The sequence below is a fragment of the Fringilla coelebs genome (assembly GCF_963513975.1).
Source record: "Fringilla coelebs genome assembly, chromosome: 7".
NCBI classification, from domain to species: Eukaryota; Metazoa; Chordata; class Aves; order Passeriformes; family Fringillidae; genus Fringilla; species Fringilla coelebs.
Window position 1 is genome coordinate 13,230,969 of NC_140035.1, and position 26,413 is coordinate 13,257,381.

The following is a 26,413-nucleotide window of genomic DNA, read 5'->3' on the forward strand; positions in this document are numbered from 1 at the left end:
AAGTGCCCTCTTGTTCTTTTTCTTCAGGCACTGGAGACAGCACACTCTGATGTCACAGGTGAGATTTGAAGGTGGAGTGCTCTTTTACATCTTGTAGTTCTTTTACTGAGGGTTGAAACGTTGTAAATTGCTAACATCTGTGTTGTATGCCCTCTGCACATTCATAATCTGATTATTTCTTTCCCCTCAATTCTGCTCATCAGAGTTACTTGGGCAGAAATGAGAGTTTTCAATATTTCTTGAAATACCTCCCATAGAAGGCAGTTAACCTCAGGTCTGCCTGCTCACCATACAGGGCTGAGGATTGGGCCAATTTTGAACCCATCCCATTACCCGTCTAACAAAGTGGGAGAGCAGAATGTATTCAGCAGAGCCATTATGGGAAGCACCTTCTGCAAGTCTGTAAATAAGTTGCCATTTGGTGTGCAGAGAGTTTGTGCTGGGAGAGGCTGAGATAAAGTCCTGCATTTGATCTTATCTTTTGGATTAACTAGGCTTTCATGAGCAGATGCACCCAATTTCCACTTGTCTGTTGGGAGGTGGAGAGCAGTCTAAGAGGTTGGCCAAAGGATGATCTGAAGCTCCTCAAGTCCCACTGGTATGATCTGGCATAGCTCTGAATTAATGCATGAGGTAAAGAAACAAATATGTGTCTTCAAGGTTATCAAACAACTGCTGTATTTCACTGCAGTTGTGTGACATTCTCCTGAACTGCCCTTGAAAAGCTTTGGGGATCCCTCTGAATGGGAGAGTTGTGAAAATAGCCCATTTAGTTGAATCAGTGTTTTTCCTGAGGGACTCATCCATGCAAATTCCAGGCAACAAGAGCAGTTTTGAGATTGATGCTTCTTTTCAAAATTTTCTTTTTCATTTAAACTGGAATTCCATTTTGTCCTTTTCACTACAATCCATGAACCAGGTGAGCTGAGCGCTGGGAGGAGCGCTGTGTGTGCTTGTCTCTGCCATTCTTCCCTCCGTGCTGACAGCTGCTGCCCAAGAGGCAGCGCTGAGCCGGTCGGACCCTGCTCCAAACCACTGCAGCTGCTCTCCCCTCACCTTTTCATGCCAGTGGGACCTGCCTTTGCTGGCTCATAAAAAATACCTCATCAAATATTACTGTGGTGTCGTGGTCTGTGTCACAGCAGAGCCCTGTGCAGCCAGGCATTGTGAAACAAGCTTGGTCCGAGGGGCGGCCCTGGCCAGCTGTTAACCTTGCGGCCGCTGGCACTGGGGAAAAGCTTTTGCCTTCAAGAAGCTGGTGGCAAAATTCGGCACTAATGGAGCTCTTTGATTTATAAGCCCCATAGAATGCCAGAGGCAGAATTTCCCATGTAAATCATGCGTCTGTTGTGTTTACAGGGCTTGTTAAAATACGCAGATTAAGGGCTGTGCTCCTTCCCGGAGCAACTGTGTTGCATGGGAATTGCAGATGCTTTGTTTTCCGCAGTTGCTTGTCATTTTGGTCCTGGGAATTAATCCTTATCAACAACAAGTTGTAATAGAGGCCATTTCTCAAGAGGACTTCTGCCATTGTCACCGATAGGTTTATTGTTAATCAATATTTGAACCTCCAGGGCTGTGCAATCTGGTACTGCATCCTACTTTCATCTCCTTTAATGGATGGATTTTTTTGTGTCAGCTGTGGATCTTAAGTTTTCCAGTGACCGTCTGTGGCAATTGGTATTATTCAATCAATGGTCTACAGCCCACAGGTGGTCCATAAAGCAACAAAAGATGATCTGTATAGCAGTGGGAGTTGGAAGGGAAAATCAAAGCAATCCTGAAGGCACACACACAGTGATGCCCCGTCGGTAGCAGCAAGCAGGGATGTGCCAGCAGCACACAGAACCATCTCGTAGGCACAGATCAATGGGTACAGCATTGCCTGTGGATTTCCTTTCTCTAAAAGGGTCATTAGCTCTTTGCTTATTAGAGGAGCTTGGGAAAAAAAGTGCTGTAAGGGCAGTATTGGACCTCTGAATAGTTTATTTTTACCAGCGTGGCTCTTTCAGTGTGGGAAGGATGTTTTTACATAGTTGCCCATCAGGTTTGGAGTGAACTAACTGATCTGGAGGCTGGGTGTGAATAATTCTGGCTCTTGCTTGAGGCGTTGAGGGAAGATCCCTAGCAGAGATGCCAGTGGGTAGGCAGCAAGAGAAGCTTGCAGTGGGTGTGAATCTTTTCCCTGGCAAAACCACAACCTCCTTGATGGCACAGACAGTCCCTAAAGTTTGCTGGACCCCCCAGCTTGTTTCACAGTATTAAGGCCTACTTTTTGTTTTTACTCTTACTTTTCACCTTTACTTTCACTCAAGTCACTGCATTTTAAGCTTTTCTTCACAATTGGGAGGACTGGAAACCCTCTGTTCCACCTTTGTTGTTTTTCTTCTTTCTTTTTCATCTTATTAAAGGTGAGACATTTACATAATCGCAGGACTCCAACAACATGAGCCTTTGGAGCAAACAAACAGAAAACAACAGTCTCCTTTATGTGTCTTGTATATCCATAAGTGTTTTACTAAAAATGTGAGGACTGCCGAAACTATGACCGTGAGGCTTAGTCTCTACTGACAGTTTCATTACTGAGAAGAAAAAGATTTTTCACTTGAAATATAGGGAAAAAAAAAATCTCTGAAAGACTCTCTGCTGGAATTTGAAATTGGCTCCTATATGAAAAGCAGTATGAGTAAGATCAGGACATATAGAACTGCTGCTTGTTCGACTCCTCAAAACATATCTGCTGTATTTGGTTAACTTTGAATTAACATCAACAAGAATCTCCATTCAAAAAAAAGATACGGCTTAATTTATGAGAGGTTAGTTAACTGTCATGTAGTACTTGTAGAAAACAAGATCTTGTGCATAAAAAGTTCAGAACTAGAGGTATAGAAAAAACAAAGCTTTGAGGACAACTGGGATAACAAAATTTTTCCCCTTTTCAGCCTGATAAGCTCCTAGTAGAAATAATTTTACAGATTTGTAATGGATTAACCCCAACCATTACCTGGGCCCCACACAGCTGCTTACTCTCCCTCTGTGGGATGGGGAAGAGAATTGGAAGATGAAAACTCATGGGTTGAGATAAAGACAATTTAATGGGTAAAGCAAAGGCCGCTCAAACTTTTGCAAGCAGAACAATTCTCCACTTCCCATGGGTAGGGAGGTGTTCAGCCATTCCCAGGACAGCCAGGCTCCATCACATGTAATGATGACTTGGGAATACAAATTCCATCCCTCTGTCTCCTTCCCCCAGCTCTGTGTGCTGAGCACAGTGCTGCCAATGGGATGGGATAGCCCAGGGTCAGCTGGGGGAACCCCTCCCATCCTCCCATGCCCTCCAGTCTCCTCACTGGCGGGATGAGGAGCAGAAATCATCTCTGTATTATCAGCACTGTTTCCAGCACAAATTCAAAACTCAGCCCCATACAAAGTACTGTGAAGAACATTACCTACACTTCAGCCAAAACCAGCACATGATCACGTGTTTTGAAGGGTGGTTTTTCAAGGAGGTAACTGGGATTGTGAGGGACCATTTCAGTAACATTGTTCATCTTCAGAGGCAGGTAATAATAGCAATGAAATGCAGAGAATGTTTTAGGAAGGGAGATATATGTGGTCTTTTGCATTCATGACTGGGTGGAAAATAAGGCCTATTGTATATAGAAGAGAATTTCTGCAAGTTACAGTTTTTAAGGTGAAATGAAATAAACAAGGTATGGTTTCAAAGGATTGTGCCTTAGAAATGTTCCAGAATATTGTTTATTTAATATGGTTCTAATAAAACAATTGAATGCTGAGTTTAGTAAAACAAGAATACACTGAATTTGTGGTTTTACACCATCTATAATAACATGTGGGAAAATGTTGGAATGCTTGTATTTGAGAAAAAAAAATGAGTGGAGATGAGCTCCTAATCTCTTTAACACATCCTTCAACCATCAAAATGAATTAAAGGTCTACTTTAATGGGCTTATTCCAATATTGCTCACAATTACATTGTGTAGGTGAATGGTGCCAATTTTTGAACTGCAGAAGCATTTTAAACTGGTACAACTTTTTGTGATGAAATTTTATGCTTACAAAATGCAGGACCTCTTTTACAAATATGGCTCTCCTGTGAGATTATGTTTTTGTGTGTTCTCTCTTTGCTTTTCATGTTTTACAAAACTGTTAGCTTCAAATTTCAATCCTAGCTGAATTACTGAAATGTTCTGAGGATTGCAGGAAGTCTGTGATATTCCTGGGCCAATATTACAGATAAGGGTGTAAAAATGAATTGAAAATGCTTCAGGCAGGAATACAGCCTTGAAGTTTTTCTGAAGGTTTGTCTTTGAAATCCCTCGGTCATTCTTCATCCATGAGAGAATTTTCTCTTGCTAAGTTATAATTCTGACTAGGGCCATTAATTTTGGCTTGCTGTTGCAGGCAATTAATTAAATAGGTAAGGAAAGAAATTTAATTATTATGTTTGCATGCTTTAACTCTCTTGGGTGCAAACACAGTCAAAATGCTGAATCTCCTGTGTACTTACTCAGGCTTTTATCTCTTCCTGTTCCTTGCTTGAGCTTTCAGTTGGGTATCTGGAAATCCTGTTCTTCCCAGACTCCCAAGAACTTTAGTGGCTTGTGTCTATCATTTAGTGCTTCCATGAATGCACCAAAGGCTAAATCAAGCCCCATTCTTCACTGTGCTGACAGGACTGACTGTTTTAGGGGTTGATGGAGTGTTGAAGTGTATGGGAATAGCCTGGCTTAGGAGAAATTGTGCAGCATCTTCAGCATCATCCCCATCTACAACCTGCTTTTGTAACTCTGTGTATACATCCCTACTCTGCTGAGTTGCTGCTGCCTCCCTTGCTTCCCTTCATAAGAGATGCAGCACTTAGCAGAAAACTTGACAATCAATTTAAATAATTTTAAGTAATTTTTGAGACTAAGAATTGTAGCAGTTCACAGCCTTTGTTCAGAGTGCTGCGTTCACCTCTTGTTGCTCAATGTCTCACCAAGGCTGTCTTTGTCCTTCCAGGTTTTCACAGGGAACAGCAATGCTGACAGTGTGGTTCACCACAAACTGCTGCACTCCGTCAAAGCTCGATTCTTGCGCTTCATCCCCCTGAAGTGGAATGTTGGTGGGCGGATAGGACTGAGAGTTGAGGTCTTCGGCTGCTCTTACAGTAAGTGGCTGCATCTCAACCCACATTTTGTCAAAGAGCTTTTACTTGGTGCTGGTGGTGCTGTGGGTAGAGTGCAGTAAAAGTTTTATGAGTTAAAATGCAACATGAAACACATTGCCATTGTTTATTTTTTACAGTAGTTGTTCTTGCCTTTCTGCCCAGGGGTGTGCTGTCCATCTCACTCAGCTGGTGAAGCCTCCTCAGGGCTGAGCCCACCACAGAGCAATTTGCTGCTCCTGGGAGTGCCAGGAGTCAGATGCTGCAAAATCTCCTGCCCACTGGAGGTCGCAAGGCTAATTGGGAGCTCTATAGGGCAATATTTGCCTAAACAGTTCATTTGTGAGTTTAAGGCCAGTTACCTAGTTGTGAAGTGCTGTGGATTCTGCAGGTCTGGTTGTATTTGGGGCTGATGACTTTATAGCTTCAGAGTGCAGAGAACCTGTCTGCTGATCTAATTGCCTTTACACAACAGCTTTCTTTGGCCACTCTTAACACGAGATGGTCTTTGATGATATGGTCTGTAGTGTTTTGGGCTTTGGAGCAGCTGGTAAATGTTGCTGGCTTGGGGTGTTTTGGTGACAAATCTTGTCATAGTGCTGCAGATGTATGACCTGTGACTGTGGCAGACTGTGAATGTCAGGCAAAAGGACTGATGGTGCTCCATTGCAGAAAATGGAAGTCCACTCATGAGGAAATACAAGTCCAATATTTATTTCTCAGGTGACTTTCAGGTGTTCATTTTTGTGACTTGAGATGCTGCTGGAAATGGGAGAGAGTTTGTTGTGGAGAGTTCAGGGGATTAACAGCATTTTACTGATAGATTAGGGGTGGTGTGGCACAAGTGACCATCATGTGACACCACTGTACTGCTACATCTCCCCATTTAGCTTAGGTCCTTATCTGTTCCTCCCAAACACAGAAAATGGACTGGAACAAAATAAGTATGAAAACTATTTGGGAGACAACCTAAATTCATCTAAGCTAAATGAAAGAGAAGTTTATAAAACTTTTTGATTCACATGTCCCCACTGAACAAAGACACAACTTCAGGACTTTCTGATGCCTTGTCACTGCCCATGGATCTTAGGACTGTTTCACAGGAAGATTCTTATGGTCTCTGTGTAGGTCTATAACGTCCATTGAGCCTCTTCTGGATGCTGTTTGTCCACCTGTACAGGCACTGTTGACTGACCTGCAACCACCTGGTCTGGATGCACCGTCACTAGGGCAAGAGACCTTTTCCAGGTGTATCAGTGAACATGTAAACTGAACTCTGAAATTCAGAATCAACTGCCTTTGGTGACATAATTCTGAAACAGCCAGCTAATCTGTTTTCAAGAGCTTTCTTCTTCCAGACCTCTGCAGTGAAGAGTATAGTCCAAACAGTTGTGTAACAAATAGAATTTGAACCTTAGGAAGATTGAAACTTTTGTGGCTGTTTTTTCTTTTTTTGGTGGTAGTCCATGTGATGTACTGCATGAGCACTACTTTCATGTCAGACTGTGGTTGTATTTTCTATGATACAAAGATTTCAGAATCACTTTGCAGGCTGAGTTGCCCTGTGTTATCACCTAAGTCTTCATCTTTTTCCTGTACCCTGTAGTTGCAGGAAATAAAAGTGCTTGTGCAGAATTAAGGTATGAGATTAAAGCAAGCCAGAAAAGAAATAAAGGGATTCATAAAACTTTTACAGGGTGTTGAAATATTCATTCCATTTATATAAATGTGCCGTTCACATTTCTCTCTGGCAAATTGCATATGCCAAGCAATACCTGTCTACAAGTTGTGCTTATATAGTTTTACTGACTTGGCTACTCCTAACCCAGACACACCAGCACTGTACAAAAGATGTTTGATCATTTATAAAATGTCATCTTTAGTGGTGTACTGACAGATCCTGAGCTGGTGTACAGCTACATAACTGCATTTTGTAAAGTTGATAGCAGACAGACTCATCCACCGTGTTCAGCTGTAGCATAAGAAATATTAATAATCTGGGGAAAAAAATGTAAAATTACAAAGCTTAAGTTTCTAGAAACAGGCTGTTGAACAAGCCAGGAAGGAAACTGAACTAAAAGAACATTGAATGTGCACCATCTTCGTGCATGTGTCTGCGTGTACATGAAAGAAGGGACGTGATGCTGAGAGAAGAAACAGCATCAGCCAATATAAATCCATCTTTAAGAGCCGTGTATGGCTTCCCTGCTGCCTTTTTAGGTGAATGGGGCAGTCTTGTGGCAGCAGAAGGCTCTATTATCTCATTTTTGGTGTATGACTCTCCTATGCAGTATTCTCTGCTTGAGAGGCCCCAGGAACACAATCCTGTGCTAACTTTTGCAAGTGAAGCTTTCATTGATGTCTGTTTAGTAGGGGGCACATGGAAGGCATCAGGTCTTGTAGGTCACCTACCAGGTGACACTCTGCCAGGACACAGCGACAAAACATGCTGAGGAATCCTGCTGAGTGCACTGGATGCCAAAGTGGGTAACTTAGCCTGTGATGGTGCTGTGCTGCTGCACTTGCTGTTGTTTATTGCTTCTGCTAGAAATAATTTACTATGAATTTATTCATCAAGTTTTCCTGTCAAACAAAAGAGCTCTCATTTTTTGTCTTTTTTTTTTGCCTTCTTCCCTTTTTCTTTTCACCCTCTATTTGGCTGCCAGTTGACATTGTTTCTTTGGAAAAATAAAAATATATTTTCAACAGAAAAGCTATTTCAGATTATGAGTGTACCTGATCCTATCCCATACATACTGAATTTCCTATGAATAAAGGACTCCAAGGCCATCATGTAAGCTGTAATTCACAGATAGCCTGCTAAATGTTTACTTTCTTCAGAAAGTATGTATTTAAATGAAACTGATTGCATTTTTTTAAAATTCCTGCAAATATCTCATCTGGTATCCTAAAAATAGGAAAATGGGAAGGAGATGATGATCTGAAAACATACATTAATGTTTCCTGTTCAGAAAAGGATTGATGATGAGTTCTGTGGAAAGTTCCATGGAGAAATATGTGTAAGCCCTTGCCATCCCTTTGCAGCAGTGGCTCCAGCAGTGTATTTGTAACAGATAAGCAGAGCTGCAGCAGAGGACATGCTCAGACAAATGGCAAACCAATTGCTTTTGATGTTGGAGGTGGCAAGGGGTGACAAGTGTATCTTCATACTTGGGAAAAGTCTTGTTAGCTTAGTACAAGAAAAAAGAAAATTGCTGGCACAATTGCTTTTATAGGATAAGATTTATAGCTGCATTGAGGATGCTGATCATATTCTATAACTGGTTAACAGCCCAAGGTGCATCAGCAGAATTGGGTGTATGTGCAGTTAACAGGCTGGGATACCACAGGAGGAACAGTGATAGGGTGTGAGACAGGGTGTCTTGTGAGAGCAGAATTCTTCATTTGCAGTTCAGGACTCTGATTGCTCCTATTTTGCTGTCATTGCTTCAGGGAATATGATCTGATATCATGCCTTTTTATTAAATGATATTTTTACTGGATTCTTTTTCTCTCTTTGTTTTTTCTTTTTTTTTTTTTTTCCTTTTCCCCCACCTTCCTTCATCCTCTCCTTTGTCTTCCTTTGAGATAGAAAATAACTCATTGCAGAGAACTGCTTAATGTCTGATGGTCCTTGACCAGTCATGTTTGTAATCAAATGCACAAGGTAAATACCCAAATGATTGCTTACCCAAATGAAGCTGAGATCTTAGACAGGGATAAAGCTGCATGGCAGAGCAGTCACCCCTAAAGTTGCCATCCACATGCATCCCTTGGGTTGTGTGTCAGAGAGAGGTGGGCATGGCTTTAGGGTCATTCAAGGCAGTAAGCTGTGCCTGGCCAGGGGACACATCTGTTCTGACCAGGAGTTATCCTCTTCCCTTCTGCTAGGAGTGAAAGATTCTGCACAAGACTGAAAGTTCCTGTCTCACATGGCAACTGTTCCTAGAGTTATTCTTGGTTTAGGATATCTTTGTTAAATAAGTGTTCACTTTTCCCAAAGTCACTAGGAGGAAGGGCTTTCTTCTTGAGTGTGGCTGTGTATCCTCTCTGCTGCTGGGAGCAGATTGCTGCATGAGTAGGCTCTGTGCTCTCATACTGCTGCCAGCCTGTCAACAGCCCTGTTGATGAGGACAGTGTAGAGAAGAGCCCAGAATGGGTAAAGTCTGTCTTCAGGGAGTGTAAGAACACCAGCAGGCAGTGCAGGATGAAATCACATGTTGTGTTTTAGTCTGTTTTTACTACAGATTTTCTGAGACTTGAAACATTTTGGATCCTCGTTCTCTTGCTGGAAGAGGGTTATGGACATCCATGGACTACATAAGCACTGAGCAAACACCAAGCAGGTTTTCTGGAGCGGCTGTTTTTAATGGGAACCAACGATTTGTTGTCATGCAAACTGCCACTAATGACTTTTGGCTGCCAGTGTTAGCATTTATTTGACATATTCTCGTTTCATTCAGGGCCATTTATTGGCCAATGTGCTCACAACTGATAATTAGTGGAGCAGAGCTTTTCAGAAACAAGTTTTCCTTTGTGATACGCTCTGTAAATGTCAGTAGTAGAGCTCTTCAAGAAATCATGTTATGCTGTGGGTTAATGGAGAGTTAAGAGCAAGAACTGAAGTGTGAATTTAGACTGGTTGGAGCCTTAGATCTTAGGAAAAAGATTTAAAAGGGCCACTTTTTGAGCAGCATTGAATCAGAGCATCCTTGCTCTTGCAGTACCTTTGGTTTTAGGAGCTAGGAGAAAAATCAACTTTAGCTGATTTTTTTCTGGAAATCAAAGACTGTAAATTCTTTATAAGCTATTTCCTAGTTGCTGCCTGTGTTGAAATGAAACCATTTTTATAAGACACTTGTGATTTATTTTAACCAAATTGTAGTATTTAATGTAGTTAGGGGAAGTTCACAAGGACTAAACTAGCAATTTAATTCCATTTATAGAAACTGGCAGTCAAGGTGTCAATGCAGAGAAGTCAGCAATTCTGAAGAAGCTGTTTCATAACACCTAATTCAGAAGTTAAAAACAGATGGCAGGAATACTTTAGTATTTGTGAAAATTCCTAAACTAGCAACTGTTCCACAAATGAAGGGAAACAGCCTGTTATAATTCTGACATCACAGATAAGAAGTTGGTCTTAGTTTATTCAAGAGTGAATTTTCCCCAGGAGTGAGTTTCTTTGTAGTTTTAGTCTAGTAAAAAATATCAGTTGCCTTCTGCTTTGGAATGAAGTTGGCTATGGAATTACAGAATTTTTTCATCAAATTGAGCTGTTGTGCTCCCTGCAAGTTTGGACATGCCATCAAACTCCTGTACAAACTGTCATACTGATAGGCAGAAATTTTCATGGCAGTTTCCATGGTAACAAATCGTTAACAGCTGTTTTATTTTCTGAGCTTTTAATAGTTGTTAATTGCAAACCTCTTTAATTTTTTCACTAAAAAAAAAAAAAAAGAGAAAAAAAAGGTTAAAACTTTCCCCATCCAGCTCTTATTATTTTTGGTTTTTAAAAAGGAGCAGATGAAACTAGTGTTAATGCTTAAAAGGATAAAAGAGCTCTCAATGGAGTTTAGGTGACTTAAATTCCTGACTTGAATCATGATACAGTTGCTGACTGGAAGTCTTGATCATATGAACCTCTCAGTAATTTTCAAAAGAAAATAGAAAACTGATGGCTTGGGTTTATCACTGAAATGTATGGGTTGCAAACAAAGAGAGTCAACATTCTTTCTTCTTGAGCCCTAGGAAGGTGTTATTGTTTTTGTGCATGTACCTCAGTAGTTATGTAGTTTAGTAAACCTCTGTTCAAATTCTTCATTGTCTGGTACTCTTAATTTTTAATATTTTTCTTGACAACAGAAAATACCAGTTGACAAAATTGATGCTTTATAGGTAAATTGTGTCAAATTGCAGTTGGATAGAAATTGGAATTGAAGTAATCTATGTCAGTCAGATGTTTGTGTACAATATATTAGTTAAAAGTATTTAAAGCTACCTGAAATATTCTGGTTAGACATACATTTAAAATTTTGTTTAAAAATATGTTTTTCTTAAAAGACTACTTTAGAAAGCAGAGAGAGTACTTCAGGCTGCTGCTGCCAAAGAAAATATTAATTGCAAGTGAGGAACAGAAAGCTTGTTTCCTACCAGAGTGATTGGGATTTTAGAGGCTGGCTGAAGGGGAAAATATGTTTCTAATAGGATTTTCAAAGGTGTATAATCAGTTTAGATGCCCAGTTCCCATGAAATCTCTTCAAAAGCTTTTTGAATTGATATTTGGCTATCCCTGCCAGCCTAGTCAATTTGCATGCAGAAACATGGCTGATAAATGCCCATCACAAGCAGGCAGCCAGCCCTCGGAGGCTGAGGGGATCCTTATCAGAATGCAGAGGTGGATGCAGGCATGGCTGACATGCAGAAACAGCTCATCAGACACTTGTGAAGCTACAAAAGTGGAGTGAGTACTGAAGTGTTCAAAGTAATGAATAACATCCTGAATGCATTTGAGATGAACAGCAAATGTGGCAAGGGATGTTCTGGAGATCTGAATATGATGGAAGGCACCTGTGCTGTTCTCAAAAGTTAAATGAGAGAGAAGTGTTGTGTGAGGAAGGCAAGTGCAGAGGGGTTCTGGTTGTATCCTCGTGTTCCCTTTCTCCAGCAGAGGGAGAGGATTGGAAATGGATGAAATGTGGTTGTCCAAATGACTTGTACATCCTGTGGATGTACACTCATGACTTTATTTGAAAAGATCCTGAAAAAAGTACAGTCTCTCTTCTGATGCTGCCCCTCCTTGCCATTTTGCCATTTTCTTTCTTCCAGAGTCAGATATTGCAGACTTTGATGGCAGAAGTTCACTTCTCTACAGGTTCAATCAGAAGCTTATGAGCACATTCAAAGATGTAGTTTCCTTGAAGTTCAAGAGCATGCAGGGGGATGGAGTCTTATTCCATGGAGAAGGACAGCGTGGAGACTACATAACGTTGGAACTGCAGAAAGGGAAGCTCTCCTTACATCTCAACTTGGGTAAGGATCATGGTTTTGAATCTAAACCTATTGTTTGTTAGACAGTATCTGCAAACTCCAGCTGATATCAGCTGATATCAACAGAACATTCTGTGGGCTGATGTCATGCAGGACATGGTAGCTGAGCTAAGAAGAGAGCTTGGCTTCTCTAACTAGTGTTGAGCAAGGCAGAACTAGAACTGCTTTTTTTTAAAATTTTTTTTTTTTTTGCATGTGTTGGGGGGTTGTCTTATTTTTAAGAACAGTATTCTCAGGAAGTGGTCTTTGGACTGCAGAAAAGGTTTATTTTTGGTTTGTGTGTAATTTTTTTCCATTCACTCAGTGATTCGGAGTTGAGCTGAGAATACAGAATTTCCATGATAACATTCTGGTCAAAACATTATTCACACTGCTGTATGTTTCCTTCCTGAAAACTCTGAATATTCCTTCTTCAATACCTGTAGGCTATCACTGTATGATCATGTTGAATCAGAGCATCAGAGGAAAGGCTGGCTTAATTTTTTTCTGTAGAAGAATGCTTGTTTTTTTTCCCCTGATGAATACACTGAAGCACTTGGATAATGGTAGAGACTACTCCAGTAGGAATGCTCACACCCCCCTCTCCCAGCCTTATTGCAAAATCTTCACTGGTTTCATCTGTGGGTGTCCCATGGTACTGGCCTCAGCAGTCTCTGCTGGCTCATGTTTCTCATACTGAGGGGTTTAAGTTGGGCATTTTTCCCCTTGTGCTTAATTATGTTTGTTTTAAAAATCAGTAACTATTTTCCACAGCTGTTGTTCTTCATTTTTACATAAGCTCATTAACTGTCGAGTCCCCAAGTTTTGCTTGCTTTCTTTCCTTCTTTCTTTCCTTCTTTCTTTTCAGCAAAGATTGGAAATGATAATGCATCATTTTCTGATTTGCGATTTGGATGTTACTTGGACCAAAAAACTACATCCTGAAGCTCTGAACAGGGGAATCTACCCCACTGAACTGTCCTCTTAAAATTTTTTGTGCTAGGATAAGAATATACTACAGTTGATTATATTATGTAACTTCCACAGGAGATACTGTTGTAAATGTGTCTTCTGAGATGAGTTGGGTTTTTTCTTCAGCTGTAGCCCCAAGTGTACAGAATTTTAGCCATTCAGGTCCTCTTTTTTTGCATTCATATGTCATGACAAGGGTTTTGATGACTTCTCTTGAATCTGCTTGCATCTTGCCTGGCAGTTTTGGAGCATGTGTTCTCTCCATTCTGTGGGAATAGAAAAGAGGATACACACTCCCTTTCAGTGAGAGGCTCTGAAGTGTTCAGACATGTAGCCAGCTGGAAAACAGAAGAGAGCTTAAAATTACTGAGTTAAAATTACCAGTAAATATTTTTATGATTTGTGATTTATACTTTTGGAGAGCTAGGCCAGGTTGAAGAATTTTTTATGAGCTGAACAAAACACTCTTATTGCTTCACTGACTAGTACCTTTTTTTTTTAAACAATTTTCTTGTTAAAATGCAGAAAGCACAGAGTTGACAGTGAAGTGTCAGGAGTGGTCTGTTGATGTGATCAGACAGAAGATTTTTGTGTTCCCCAAAGGAAGCTCTTAAGCCACCAGGACCAAAAAGGCCTGGCAGAATCAGGATACAGGCAAAGTAGTAATGCCCTGCCTGCTGCAATGTGCGAGTGCAGCATCTGTAACACCTCCTGGTTCATCACAAGGATTTCACAGGGAAGGAATGTGTTTGTGGCAGTGGGGATAGACACACATGTATGTGAATAAGAGACCCAAGGAACCTAAGGCAGTCTTTGAAAAGGATCTGTTTCCAAGAGCTCTGGCTTGCATCCTGGAGCTCTGCTCTGTGCTTTCCATGAGTCCCCATGCTCCAGTTAAGAGTCTGGAGGTAACTCTGGTGTCTTCTGCCTCTCTGTGCCACTCCAGGGGACTCCAACCTGCACTTCAGTAACAGCCACACGTCTGTCACCTTGGGCAGCCTCCTGGATGACCAGCACTGGCACTCAGTTCTCATAGAACGCTTCAACAAGCAAGTGAACTTCACGGTGGACAAGCACACCCAGCACTTCCGAACAAAGGGGGACTCAGATCACTTGGATATTGATTATGAGGTGTGTGAAGGCTTTTGGTTATAACCTGTGAGTTGAGGTATGAATTGCTATAAAATGAATATGATGGAAAGCAACCATCCTGTGAGCTTTTTCTTTCCAGCAAAGATCATTATTTAATATTTCCTTCCTAGGGAGCTCCTTTCATACTTTATCTGCATAAAACATGTCAGTGTAATTCTATATATGCCAGCATCAGAAAGTGGCAAATCTCTGTGCAAATAGGCATTGCATTATGGTTGCACTTCAAAGTATGGCAGACTTTGAATAAATGAGAAGTCATAGCCTGGGTTCTAGTCAAATGTTCAGGGAGCAGCTGTGTTATCATCTCCAATATGATTTCAATGTCATCACTATGCACCATCCCTGCATTGAATTGAGCATGACTGGGGGGATTCCAGCCTGACTTGTCCCTCTATCCAGACACCACTTGCTTGAATTACAGCTCTCCACATAGAGATGAACGGGTAAAAATTATTGTATTCCCACTAGGAATGAAAGACCTCCAGTACGCAAGGAAGTTTTGGCAAGGTGGGCATCTGTCTCTTCTCCCAGATGACAGGATGAGAGGAAATGGCCTCAAGTTTTGGCAGAGGATGTTTAGATTGGATAGCAGGAAAATCTTCCTCACTGAAAGGGTGTTCTGCCCTGGGAAGTGGTGGAATCATCATCCCTGGGAGTTTTCCAAAGGTGTATGGAAATGGTACCTGGGGATATGGTCTAGTCATGAACATGAGGGTGCTGGGTTGGGCTCAGTCTTAGAGGTTTTTTTAATCTTAGCAATTCTGTGATTCTATGATTCTCAAAACCACCAGCTTGACCCAGTTCCCTTCACATCTGAGCATGTTGCAGAGCTTGCTGATGTAGGGAGCCAGAGCAGCTCAGCAGAGGAAACATCCTGCCTGCCCATAAACCTGAGCCTGGTATGCTCCCCTGTGATGAGACCAAGGTGTGGCAGAGTGCAGTTTATATCACCCCAGCAGTTCAGTGCTTGTGGATGATAGTTGTTAAAAAAACGCCTTAAAGCCCTAAATATCCTCGTGTCTGTATGCAAGGCAGCTCCTCGTCTGTTCACCATCAGCACACACCTGTGTGCAAATTCCCCCTGTTCTTTTTATCCCCTTGTGCTTGTCTGCCAAGTCTTCCTTGCCCACGAGGCTGAGGTCGTGCTTGCACAGAGCCATCACCCTGTCTGGATGTGTTGAGCTGCCACAGTTCACTGCTTCAGAGACCATAAGTTCCCCCTTTGCACTTTGAATTCATTTCTCTGGAAAGGATCATTTTCCAACACACCCAAGGGAAAAAAGCAGATAGCTCAGCAGTGGCAGGTGCCTGCTCTCTCCTCTCATCTTCCAAAGGAAATTCCTTTCTTTGCATTTCACAAAGCAAGGTGGGGAGAGTGGTAACTGTCCCCTGGCACTGCTCTACCAAATGATGAGCCCATTTAGTAGGGTCAGCCCTTGAAATGGTGGGATTCTGCAACAGCTTTACACTGAACTATTAGGGGCCAAAACTGTAACTGCTTTTAAGATGGAGTTGAGGAAAGCCAAATCACTGAGTCATCAGCTTTTCTAATTTCAAAATAATAAAATTTCTTACCTCTTGCTTGGTGCCAACTAGGGGAAACTCAGGCTCCAATCTAATTTGCAGAACATTTTTCCAGATGTTCAAAATAGGGAACATGATAGAAGAGATCTCCAGGTGTTGTAAATCAGCATCACCACCAACTACTTTGGCACTCAGACCTTGTCCCCTGAGCTTAGTTTTTCAGTGTGTTTTTTCTCCATTTGTGCTAAGAGAATCTTTCAGTCAAACATTGCAGCAAAGCAGTCTCCTGAAAGTTTATCTCAGCACACTTTAGGGATTAAAGACCTTACTGAGGGTAATAAAATCATTACTTTCATAATTAAAATTATTACCAATCACAAAGGAAACTGTTTTCTTAATAATGCATTGGTGTAATTGATATTGATTTTTTCTTCTGATTTTGAAACCCCAGTACAGAGTCCCTAAGCAGGAGACTTGAAGAATAGAACATGAAAAAAGGAAAGTCTGGTGTTTTAGAAAGAACTAATGATTCTCACTGGAAAAAAAACCAACATTGCTACCAGATAAGCCCTCATGCCAATAACAAACCTGCAAGTGACGTAAAGTAGCAGTCTGTTCACTCTTTATTTCTCTGAAGTGATCAATTAAAACAACTGAGGTGCAAGTTCATTAAGAGCTTGTTTTCAAGTAAATGTTTTCAAGGTTACCCAGGGAGGTTTCACTTGCTTATGTATCCCAGCTTGTTATGTGGAGTGGGAGGAAAAATAACCCCCAAATTGCCCTTTATTTTTGTAATAACGAGCTGAGGTAAGGCTTTGGGAATTGTGACAGGGAATAGAGCTGACCAGGTTCCAGGAGCTGTCAGCCTGTAAGCAGTGCCACGCAGTAGTGCATGCTCTTGCTGCAGTGGATGCAGCAGGATTGCAGCACAGGTCCTGATCGAGTGTGGCTGCAGGATCCCCATCTGCATTGTATCACTCACCATGCTGCTGGCTGTGATGGGAAAAATGAGTAAAACTTTAGTGGTACCACCAGTAATGCTTTGCCAGAAAGGTCAGTAAAGTTAATTAGAAAAGAGCTCTGACATTTGGAAAATGAAGGCAGGATTATCAGATTTTTTTGGGGTTGTGGGGTTTGGTTTTCTTTCTTTTCTTCAGAATCTAAACAATTATGCTGTATTTGAGCAGCTTAATTTTCTTAGGCTCTTTGTCCTCCCAGGGCTTTCAGCCCTCCAGCTGAGTGAGGAGCTGTAACCTGCACAGTGTTAACATCTGCCAGTCTTAGACAGCAGCACAGCAGAAGTTTTGTGCAAATGTCTAGCCTGCAGAACTTCTCCATTGGAAAGTTCAGTCCCAAATGCCACATGTGACAGTTGTAAAGACCAAAGCACAGTGAAATTGCAAGGTGCAAACAGGGGACTTGTGTATGTGATAGTACCCTTCTCTGGCTGAAAGCAGAACTGCTCAGACACGTGCCTGATGGAAAGGAGTGACCACAGCTCCCAGGCAAACCCAGAGCTTTGAGGGCAGGGAGAGTTTATTCCTCATTGCTCTGAGCTGCCTGAGCACCATGGGCTGCAGCCTGGTGTCACCCTCTGGGCCAGTGGGGCCGTGGCTTGCACACTGTGGGAAGGTTTCCTTGTGTATGGGAGTTCCTGGGAGGGGAGCTGGTGGCACTAGGTTGCTGTGCCAAGATACCTCAGAGCTGCTCCCAAAGCAGGGAGCTCTCTGTGCCAGAAGTGTTTCTCCAGCAGCAGGAATGCAATGGGAGCTGTAATTTCCCCTGAGAGGTGCCCAGGGCCTGGCTCATGCTCCCTCTCATGCTTAGTGATGATGTTGGTGGGAATTGTTTCTTAAATAATACCCCAAGTGGATGTATGGGGCTCTGCTCTCCTGCTTTTGGGATGATAACACAATGTAATGTAAGATATACATACACATACATATTATATATAACATGAATAATACTGTTCTTATTCTTTCCAAAAGCTCAGTTTTGGAGGGATTCCTGTCCCGGGGAAGCCAGGAACCTTTCAGAGGAAAAATTTCCATGGGTGCGTTGAGAACCTTTATTACAACGGAGTCAATATAATTGACCTGGCCAAAAGACGCAAACCTCAGATCTATACTGTGGTAAGAGGCAGTGCCATGCGCTTTCCTTCTTTGCTTCCATGCTTTTTGTGCTCTCCTGGTGCTGCTGGCTGCACTGAATGAGCAGAGTTCAGATTTGGATGGCAGTGGGGATAATTAGCTTGTTAAAATGATATTGCTGAGGTTAACACCAGCCAACACTGGCTCCTGTGGAGAGAGTTATTGAGAGACACATGGAAACCAATGCATTTCTCTGATTTTCCAGGTGTATTAGAATTTGCGTGGGGAAACATTTTAATTTTTTTTTTTCAAGATAAAAAATGTGTATATTTAATGGCATGATAGGAGTCATAGAGATTTTTTTTTCCTGGTTAACTCAGATAAAATCTTACTTTCTGAACTATTCTCTGTCACTGTTGGGAAGTACAGCACTAGCAGAATTCTACTTTGATACTTCAGTTCATATTATAGAGGAGAAAAAAATACTCCTGTTATCACTGGAAACAGTCTTCTTTGTGCTGCTCCTTATATTCATTGTATTGACAGTTCTGAGAGCCATTGACTTTGTACTACTGTGTCTAAATTTGGAATGGTAGAGGAAAAGCAAGAGGAACTACAGTTTCATCCAGCTTGATAGCATAAACCACAAATATAACTTAACACATAATAAGGTCCTAAATTACAGTTATATTAAAATACATCAACAAATAACAAACATTTTATTTTGTAAAAAGAGTGAACTACACTTCCATGCAGCCTTGACAAACTGTATATAATTCAACTCTGTTCAGCTTTTGTCTCACTCCTACGGTGTGCTTTGATAAATGCCTTTTGGCTAACACTGTGTCTTTGGAGAGCATGAAGATGAAACTGCTTCTGGCTCCCATGGCATCTTCTAGTTTGTAGCAATGGGCATGAATACACTAAACAAACCTAAAACAAAGCAAGCCAGAAGACCAAGGAAGTTCTTTCTGTGCTTTCCCTGCCTAGGGCAAGGCTCAATAGGCAGGGAGCTGGAAAATGGAAAGGTGATGGGTGAGAAGTTCTGCACTGTGTTGTTGGCAGTCAAGACTGCCTCCAGGATACTCCCCTGGGACTGAGAGACTTTGCTTTAATAATCTTGAGTTTGATTGTTCTGACTGAGGACTCAAAGGCAGAAATCCTGTGAGCTGTGTTAAATTGCTCTTCCCCTCAGCTTACTTTCTAATGGGGGAGCAAAGAGCCCTTGTCTGCTTCTTAGGTCATTAAACAGCTGTTTATTTTGCTGGCTGGGTAATAGGAAGGCCTTACTAAAAGGGAAGAGCAAAATTTTGCAATGCACTTTTTCTCAGAAGGGTATTGTCTAGGTGTAAGTGGCTCCAAGCAGTGAAACTCTGTTATCACTACACTTGGTTTGGACAATGCTAGATGAAAGAAAGGTCTAGGAATCCAGCTCCTTCTCTCAATTTAAGGTAGTGGGGATGTGCCTCCACCCTTCAATCTCTTTCACATAAGTGATGATTTAAATGCCATGGTTTCCAGAGGCAGGCTGCTCACTGCATTTTTCAAGGTTTATGAGCTGCTCTGTGCTGTGTCTGTGACACTTGGGTATGCAAAGTACGTGGAAAGGTTGCCATGCTCAGAGTGCCTCATAATCTTAGATGAACACCCTTCTATTGGAAATGGGCCCTGTAAATCTTTTCCAACATTGTTTTGCATCCCAGCTGTTTCTAGCAACTCTCAGGTACTTCTAGGTTATTCAGGCTGATCCTGTTTCCCTTTTCTACTCTTCCACACTCATTAGCAATTAACTTCCTCAAATTAAAATAACTTGTTCTTGTTAAATCTAGTGTTTTGCCTGCCAGAGCTACTCTGCACTAAATGCTTTTACTCAAAGTGTATTGAGGTTTTCAAGCAGCAAGCTCTATCCACAGGGAGCTGCAAGCTTCTCTGCTTCATATCTTTGTAGTCACTAAGGTCGTCTGAAGTGGAAATGCAATGAAAGGATCAGCACAGAAGAATGATTAAATGTAACAGGGACTTGGAACTACTCCTTCCAAAATATGTTACATATTTACATTTTCTCCCCACAAGTTGGAGATCACCTGAGATGGTTCTGCGTTGTTAATCCCCAAAACACCTTTGTCTTCTAGGAAAAGATATTTGATGACAAACTGGTTGGTTTGGGATTAGAAAGCCATTCATGCTTAGAGACATCAGTTTTTGCCTCCAATGGCAGGCAGACTTCAACATTCTCTGTGCCTTTGTGAATGTTGCACAGTCAGTGAGCCAAACTTGGGGGGTTTTTGTGTGTATCAGCTTTGTTTTGTTTTTTTTTTTTTACTTTTGACATCTTTCACACGAGCAGGAGAATGATACACCAGCTTTGGAGGTATAGATTTCCTCTTATGATGTAGTTCCTCACCCATATAAATAATGGTCCCAAATCAGCTGCATGTAAAGTCAGAGGAAGGAACTACAGGTTGTCAGTAACAGTGCTGTAGTATGTATTGTACTCTTGGGGGGTGGCTGTGATTATCATTCTGCCTGTTCTTTTCTGTAACTCATTTGCAGTATTCAGGCTTGCAATAAATCCCCTTGAGAAGGCATCTCAAGATAACGAGGCAGCCTGTCTCTTTGAACTGGAACTTGCCTTCAGAATTCCATTTTTGTGTTGCCTGATACTTAACCTCCCTACATAGCACTGTCTGTTTGGACAGGCGATCTTTCTTCTCTCTGGGATTTCTTCTGTCCCTGATGGCAAGTTGTAGGCTTCGTGGCTTTTAGGGTTGAGGTGGTTTTTTTTTTCTTGTTTTTTGGTTTGGTGTTTTTTTGGTTGGTTGGTTTGATATTTTGGTTTTTTTGTTGGATTGGGGTTTTTTGGGGGGGAAGGTTTGTTGTTTTGTTTTTTGGGGGTTTTTTTGTTCATTTTGTTTTCCCTTCCCTTCATCATTGAATGTGGAGCAATGATATGGAATCTTTTATGTGCTTTTCAAGTGATTACTGCAAAAGGTTATGAGAAGTCAAATTTCTGTAATTAACCACTGTCATGGTCCTAGGGTGGACCCTTGGGAAACCTCATAAAATGCTTTAAAATAGTAATCTAAAGGTTTGCCCTATTTACGAAATGTCTTCTCAGCACAAGAGAAGTGCAGACTGCTCATTATGAGAAATTGCACAGCAGTGACACTTCTTGGGCAATTAACTAGGGGCAAGAAAATATGCAAGTAAGAGCCACATTTACAAGAAGCAAAAGGGAAATTTTTCTCCTCAGAAGGAAATTTTATCTCTTCATATCTGGGATGGAGAAGTCTTCATTGAGGGATTTTGTGCTTTTTAAGAGTTTATGTAGATGCAGGAAGAGATGGGGCGAATTTTAGGAAGATATATCCATTGAGAATTGCTAAATGCATCTGGTTGAGGGAGTAGATAAGAGAAAAAATTAGCTACAACCTCATGAAAATATAGGATCCATTCCACCATGGATGGGTGGAATTTAGCACCATTAATGCTAGATTCTGGTTGCACCTTTAGAAACTGCTCAAATGTGACCTGTGGCCAGTGTCTTAAGTTGTTTTTGTGCTTCACTGATTTGTGATGCCAAAATAGGAAGTTGTCTAGCTCATGAAAAGAAATTAGGAGGTCATGAAAAGATGCTGTGTTTGGTCTTCTCAGTGTTCCACCCTACTTACTCACTGAAATTGAGAAAAACACGATCTCTTTTTCTCTTCCATTACCTCTGGCTAATAGAAGTCGGAGTTGCATTTTTGTTTAGCAGAGCAAACCCTGTGCTGGCTCCAGAGGAGTGCAGGGTACTGTAAGGCAGAAGTTGTCAGCTCTCAGATGCGCTTGAATTTCTACGCTGGCCTGCCATGTTGAACGTGAGAGTGACAGCTCAGCACAGCGAGGGATGTGGTGACATGTAAATGTATCACTGCAGTGCCTTGGGGAAATAACCAATTGCCAGCATCAAAGAGCGAGGAGAGATACCTAGTGACAGGAGAATGTAAACTAATAATTCATTCTCTTTATAGAGAATCCAAACATGCTATTTTATTAAGCTGATTTGAGATACCTTCATCCTGAGAAGAATTTACTTGTCTGCGAATGTCTCGTTCTACCAAAGTGCTCTGGCAAGTGTTGATCTATCTGTGAACATCAGGCTGGTGATTTGTGAAGGCCTCTCCTAGGGTCTGGAGAATCACAAGTTGGATTCTTTTTCCAGTTTTTGGTCCTCCAGTAAGACTGTAGGAATCCTATATAAAAAATGTTGGAATTTTTTAGTGACATTTTTCACAACTTCCTGTGGACCAAGATGAATTTCTAAAAAAAAAAAACAAAAAACACATTAAATTATTTATTAGAAGTGTCGGGTTACACAATTAAAGAGAGAACTGAATTTGTCATTTTTTAGATAAGGCAGATGAACTCAGATTCTAGAAATATTTGGTTCTTTTAAAAATAGGTTTTTATATTTTCTTCTATCGTTCTTTGTGGTCTCTGGGTCTTCAGAGGAGTCTCCTTTGCATTTTACCTGCAATGTGGAATAGCAAGGAAGTCTATATAAATAGAATTCATTCTAAGGTCCTATTTTATTGTTGCTGAAGGGTACAACAGGATTATTTTGAAAGAAATTAAGTGTGTCACCTCAATTGAGGTCTTGAAATAAAGTCTATTTAAATAACATCTTTCCCATTGATTTCAGTTGGCTTTGTCCACAATTCTGAAGAGTTTCAGTGTGCAAATGTATGATCCAGCACATAGCTGCATTAATAAACTCTCCTTGATATAAAAGTTTCTTTGTGGTAGGATTTTGATAGTTGTGATGGCAACAAATGAAGGAAGTATTTCAGGGAGAGAGACCACATTTTTTAATAGAACTGGATGGCATGCAGAAAAAAATGACATGTTTCTGAGCAAACAAGGCTTTTTTGAGAGTCATCAGACTTCAGCAAATTACAGGTTAGAAACAATTGTTCAGGGTTTCATTTATTACATTATCTGGATAGTCAAATTGAATGAACAGGGCAGTTAGTGCCTGCTGAGCAGAGGAGGATGTTTCAAGGTGGGAGGTGATAAGGCTGTTAGTCCCTGTAGGAGAGGAAGAGAGATGGCTAATTATTGTCATAGGAGTTAGCAGGGGATAAAGAAAATGGGAGAAAATGTAATTTTCTGCAAAGCCAAGGCTTTAGCATATTTTTTTAGGTCTTATTCCAATTGATAAGGCCTTAGGAGCTCTTTGGCACTTGGCATAACAGAAGCTGAGCCCATCACAGTCAGGAGCCTGGATTGTGTGCAGTTCACACCAGCCATTTAAGCTGGTGTACTATGATACACAGATAATTGGAATTTAAAAGAGTAAAATCAATTAAAGGAAACTAATACATTAAAAAAACCAAAAATGCTGATAGGAATAGCTTTCTATACACTTTTGTATTTTAAAGTAGATGTGGTTCTGTTTTCATAATAATAATGGAGAAAAAAATCTCCTTTTTGCTGTGTTTTGTTCTAGGCAATAAAAACTAATAAGCTGTAGATCACTTTACCTTGAAGTGGAGCAAAAATTGGACTTGGGCTGTAATAATTTGCCAGTTTGATGTAAGACATCTATCTTATTCACTTCTAGCAAGGTGAATATGAAAGGCTGGCTTCATTCCTACTTGTTGCTTAAAGTGAATATTCCCCCTCACCAGGAGGTTGGGTGTGAGTGAGATCTTGGGAGGAGATGTAGCCAGGACGGCTGATCCAGACTGAGCAAAGGGATATTCCATACCAAATGACTCTGCTCAGTAGTAAAAGCCAAGAGAAAAAGGAAGGGAAGAGGCATTCATTATCGTGGAGCAACTTCTGCACATGCTGAAGCCCCACTTCCTAGGAAGTAGCTGGGCATCACCTGCTCATGGAAAGTAAAGATTAAGTCTTTTGTTTTCCTTTGCTTCTGTGTGCAGCCTTTGCTTTTGCTTTATTGAACTGCCTTTCTCTTGACACAAGAGGGTTTTCTTCCTAGCATCCAGACAAAGTCAATAGACAGAAAATATTAAGTGGTCACTATTTTCTCTGTGTGTGTGTGTTTCCTCCTGTGGTCTTTTTCCCCCTTTTCCTGCCCCTCTGAGAAAAACAATGTAGAATGTTTCCAAAATATTTCTGTATTTGCTCTCATCTTTTGTCAGCATCTCTTAACTTTTGCACCATGTAATGAAACAGTAATGTACAGTTACTATGGGCATAAAAATGCTAAAATCCTTTGTTCTGCTTCTGGCAAGAGACACAGTCAGCTTAGGAGTCTGAGATAAAGAACATCCAGAAAGGTCCAGCCAAGCTTCTAATTGCTTTTTCTCTCATGGTCACAATGTTTCAGTTTTTTCTTAGCCTTCTCTATTTTTTGTAAAATGCTACTTTCTCTCCATTGGGAATATTGTTTTTAATGTAAACCATTTAAATCGATGTGATAAACAATTAACATTTTATTAGAATTCATGATACCTGCAGTAAGTGGAGATAGGGCCGTTCTCTGTCACAAGACTGATTATCACAGGGCCATATTAGTTTCAATGTAACTTGGATCAGGAAAGCTTTCACATTTCCATATTGAATTTTTTCTCAGAGAAACAGAAACCCATCTCAGTACAGGAACTTCTGGTCCCCTTCTCTTGGGATGGACTGGTTGCTCACTCAGTGGACCCTTCCTAACTGTGCACCTTGGTGCTCCTGTATCCTGTTTGGAGACAGTTTGCAGCAGTATTTCAGAAGGCTGGAGCTGGTATCTCACTTTGATTCGCTTTTCATGTAGTGTTCAGCATAGTCTTGAGGCCCACTTGAAAAGTGTGGGTCTCCTGACATTTGTTCTGCTAGAGAGAATTAATTTAAAAACAGGGTTTGAAGGAACCTCCCTCATTCTCAAAATCCAGTTTCTCAGAGTTGAATGGCAATTTTTCATTTTATCCTTTTAAAACTGCATCAAAGGTCACCTTTTTCTTCTGTTACTCTCCTTGTAAATTCATCTGCAAACTCAGTCCCTTCACAGCTAGAAGTAGTCCTCCAATTCCAAGCTGGAGATATTCTTGCCAGTTTACCACATTTGTATCTCAGCCAGGCCTGGGATCTTAGTTCCTTTACCTGTCACATTAAATCATCCTTTCTAATCCTCTGCAGAAAGCAAGATACCCTTTTTATTGGACAGTATCCACACAGTGATTAATGAGGAAAGTTTAAGTGCCCATTTGATGTGCTAACCTGCAGGTAGAATGAGAGCTCAGAAATACTCATTTATTGTTCTTTCTTTTCAAGCTGTGATCTTGGCCTGGATGCTCTGGTAGGCTAAGTGCTGAGAATTGCAGTGCAGCTGTCAGTTTGAATAATTTCCCTAGTGCATATTATTTTTGATTAGTATTCTCTGAGAACAAGGAGGATGTATGAAGAACTTGGTACCAATTGCCCTGACTGTGGTGTTGTCTTCTCTTTTCATTGAGCAGTACATAATACTACATGAAGAAGGGCCAGAAAAGACTGAAATGGTTCATTAAAGTTATACAGGTTTTATTGAAGTCCCACAGAAGTCACTGGAAAGTTTCCAGCCAGTTTTGGATGAAGTTTATGGCTCAGAGGATCTTCTATGTAATCCACTTTTATCCTCATCACTTAGCAACTGTGTTCTTCCATTCTCTTTTAATAGGAGAGGCTCTGGTTCTTCTTTAAAATGCTGTAACATGCTGCTGCCTGTTCACTCAACATCTCACTTGAACAAGAACCACCTCTAAGGCTGTACCCTGCCTGCAGAAATCTGGGCTGCTTCTACTTTTTTCTTAAGACTGCTGTCATGGCAGCCAGTGAAAAAATTGCAAGCATCTTCATTGCATTTTTAGGCTCAGAAGTTTTCTCTTGTAAGAACAATAAGAACTATTTTGTTAAGATTTCACTGCTTGTTAGAGGAGTCATTAATCAGTCTGGAGATGGACTAAATGGAATTCTCAAATGCCACATGATAGCTAAAGTTTCCAGCAGCTGGGTAGAGCTGAGCGTCTCTGTTATTTTCTCTAGAGATTAGAGCATTCTTATCCCATTTCCTAGCCAATGAGCTTTTACTTTTCAGTTAAATTGGGTTCAATTATAAAATCAAGTGTCTTCCAGAAATCTGGCATATACCCTGGAGAGTTCCAGAACTGCTGCCAATTAATGCAAAATGCTCATGATCAGATGAAGGTTTAGAGGGAGCTGTTTACTTTTCTGACTTAGACCTGCCGGAATAATTTGTTTGCGAATAACACTTGCAGCAAATTTAACAATTTTTTTAAAGGGAACCTATCCCATTTCAGTGGACAAATGTTTTTCAAAGTAACAATTGTGTATGTCTTTTTTCGGGTTTTCATGTTACTGTTTCTAGGAAGGTAAACAGGTTGGTCAGTGTAAGGATGGCAACAACTGTTGTTGGTGTGTATTAACTACATCGTCTGGCTTGGCTCTGGAATGCTGCTTTAAGGTGTTTCCCTCCTAAATTAATCAG

The 26,413-nt window shown here is 41.0% G+C and overlaps 1 protein-coding gene across 1 annotated transcript in view; it reads left to right on the forward strand.

Moving 5' to 3' along the window:
* CNTNAP5 (contactin associated protein family member 5) overlaps positions 1-26,413 on the forward strand; it is a gene marked incomplete at its 5' end in the record, with an annotated part of 260,854 nt that overhangs the window by 116,292 nt on the left and 118,149 nt on the right. The window contains 4 exons of the mRNA XM_084209565.1: positions 5,026-5,173; positions 11,996-12,199; positions 14,115-14,299; positions 17,833-17,976. Coding sequence (XP_084065691.1) covers positions 5,026-5,173; positions 11,996-12,199; positions 14,115-14,299; positions 17,833-17,976 — 681 coding nt within the window. The remainder of the gene's footprint in view (positions 1-5,025; positions 5,174-11,995; positions 12,200-14,114; positions 14,300-17,832; positions 17,977-26,413) is intronic.